Source organism: Cricetulus griseus, chromosome 3 (assembly GCF_003668045.3).
Source record: "Cricetulus griseus strain 17A/GY chromosome 3, alternate assembly CriGri-PICRH-1.0, whole genome shotgun sequence".
Lineage (NCBI taxonomy): Eukaryota > Metazoa > Chordata > Mammalia > Rodentia > Cricetidae > Cricetulus > Cricetulus griseus.
The window spans coordinates 60,915,751-60,917,822 of NC_048596.1; the positions used below are offsets into that span (position 1 = coordinate 60,915,751).

Here is a 2,072-nt window from a genome sequence, read left to right on the forward strand (position 1 = left end):
CAGGCAGTGGTCCCGCCCCTCTTCATCAGTACCGCCCCCGAAAGCAGTGAATCCAACCCGCACAGAGGCCCGCACATCGGCTGAAACGACCATTGGGTAGCAGCGCATGAAAGCGCCGCCACCTTTTTATAGGGTGCAGAGGGGCCCGAGAGCCATCGAGCCCAGGGTCCTAGCAAAACAAGCCGCCGCTGCGCCCCGCGAATACCAGCCGGGCGGCTAGCCCTACACCCGCCATCCCATGCATGGCCCGGGCGACACTCGACATGAACGCGGAGGGGCTCGGAGCACGCGGAGGGGGCCACGTAGGGCACGGACCACTCCCCTTCAGCGTCGAGTCACTGCTGGAGGCTGAGCGCGTACGTGGCTCCGAGCCTGGGCAACTAGGGGAGGAGAGGCCGCCAGGTTCCTCGAAGCCCGGGGCCTGGCCCCCACCGGTCACGCACACATGCCCCCCACGTAAGTGCTCAGTGTCCGGGTCCCAGGCCCTGAAAAGCGCGCGCATATTCAAGGTTAGGATTCCAGGGGACGATGCGCGCTGTGGTTCCAAACTTAATTACTAGCCACTAGCCCTCCCAGACCTAGTGCAAACTGGTGATGGGATAACTGGTGATGGGAGCCCGACAATGTGCACAGGCCCAACAGCCACGTCCACGTCTCTTCCTGGGCGAGGCCCTCAGTCCATGATAGACACCCCTAATGCTTTCCCAGTCCCGGACGCTCGGGCTTCTGCCCCCCTTACCCACTTTGTATATGCTTGCGACAGCTAACTAGTCTGCATATCCGCAATTTCCTTGAGGTGCGAGGTCCAGGGTTGGGAAAGTAGACCTGAGTGTAGAGCGCCCCCCCCCCACTTCCCTGCCCCCTTGCTTTGCTTATCCACGTGGCTTTGGAAACCTCGTTACTCGGAGCTACTCTGAGCGAAGTGGTCACAGAGCACCAACCTTCCTTTGTAGGGGGTGGGACAGTGTCAGGATAGGGGTGTGCAACCAAGGTTTGAGCGCTCGCCCTGTGCTTCTCTTTACTTTCAGGTGCCCCCAGCCCTCCACCCTGCACTCTCCGCAAACACAAAAACAACCGCAAGCCACGGACGCCCTTCACCACCGCTCAGCTGCTGGCGCTTGAGCGCAAGTTTCACCAGAAGCAGTACTTGTCCATTGCTGAGCGCGCCGAGTTCTCCAGCAGCTTGAGCCTCACTGAGACTCAGGTCAAGATCTGGTTTCAGAACCGCCGAGCCAAGGCCAAGCGGCTGCAGGAGGCTGAGCTGGAGAAGCTGAAGCTGGCAGCCAAGCCACTAATGCCGGCGTTTGCCCTGCCGTTTCCGCTGGGCACGCAGCTGCACAGCTCCGCGGCCGCGTTCGGCGGCGGCGCGGTTCCTGGGATCCTAGCTGGGCCGGTCGCGGCTTATGGCATGTACTACCTGTCTTAGCCCATGGAACCAAGTCCTAGCCTCTTGGGCTCAGGCTTGCGCCACACCTCCGCCCGCCGCTGATGCTCTTGGTAATTTCTGACCTTTAAGTATTCCTTTCATTTTAGTCATTAGTTTTTTACTGTTCATACTGTGTTATATTTGATGACTGGAAGCCTATTTGTAGGCATCTTAGAAATATTTTAAACCTTCCTAAAACCATGTTCACACCGATCTGTTTTCTGAAAGACAGTGAACAGAGCTTCATACCGTCCTTGAAATGGACAAAAGTAGATCTTTCTACTTCGTATGAAACAACACCGAGGACTTTAGAGAGGCTCTTCTGGGCTGGCATAAACATTCCATTAAAAGAAGTTAAAATAAAAATGATACAGTAGGACTACTAGGAAGAAACTTTGAAACTATTATCACTTTAACTAAATGTGGTACGTTGTGACCAAATGGAAACTTTTGCAGTTGTTTTAGATTTTACCCCATTATTATTTTTTTTAAGCGTATACACCGTTCAAGAAGCCAGAGGCAAATGCTGCATGGGTGGGAGCATGGGGGTGCCCCTGGCACCAAGCACCAAAATAAGGGTGGCAGCTGGGCAGCGCCTGCTGGGAGACTGGGGCGGGGGTGCGGCTGTCACGCTGAAGGCAGCAGG

General features: G+C 56.1%; 1 protein-coding gene across 2 annotated transcripts; it reads left to right on the forward strand.

Annotated features, from left to right (window-relative positions):
* Positions 1-212: 212 nt before the first annotated feature.
* Ventx (VENT homeobox) lies at positions 213-1,426 on the forward strand. Of its 2 annotated transcripts, none has more exons than XM_027409224.1 (2): positions 213-456; positions 1,029-1,426. In XM_027409224.1, the coding sequence occupies exons 1-2, from the start codon at positions 243-245 to the stop codon at positions 1,424-1,426; spliced, it is 612 nt and encodes a 203-aa protein (XP_027265025.1). In that variant the 5' UTR covers positions 213-242. The 2 variants fall into 2 exon arrangements, with proteins under 2 accessions (XP_027265025.1, XP_027265024.1); XM_027409223.1 differs by having other exon boundaries at positions 243-494; positions 972-1,187.
* The last annotated feature ends 646 nt before the right edge of the window (positions 1,427-2,072 follow it).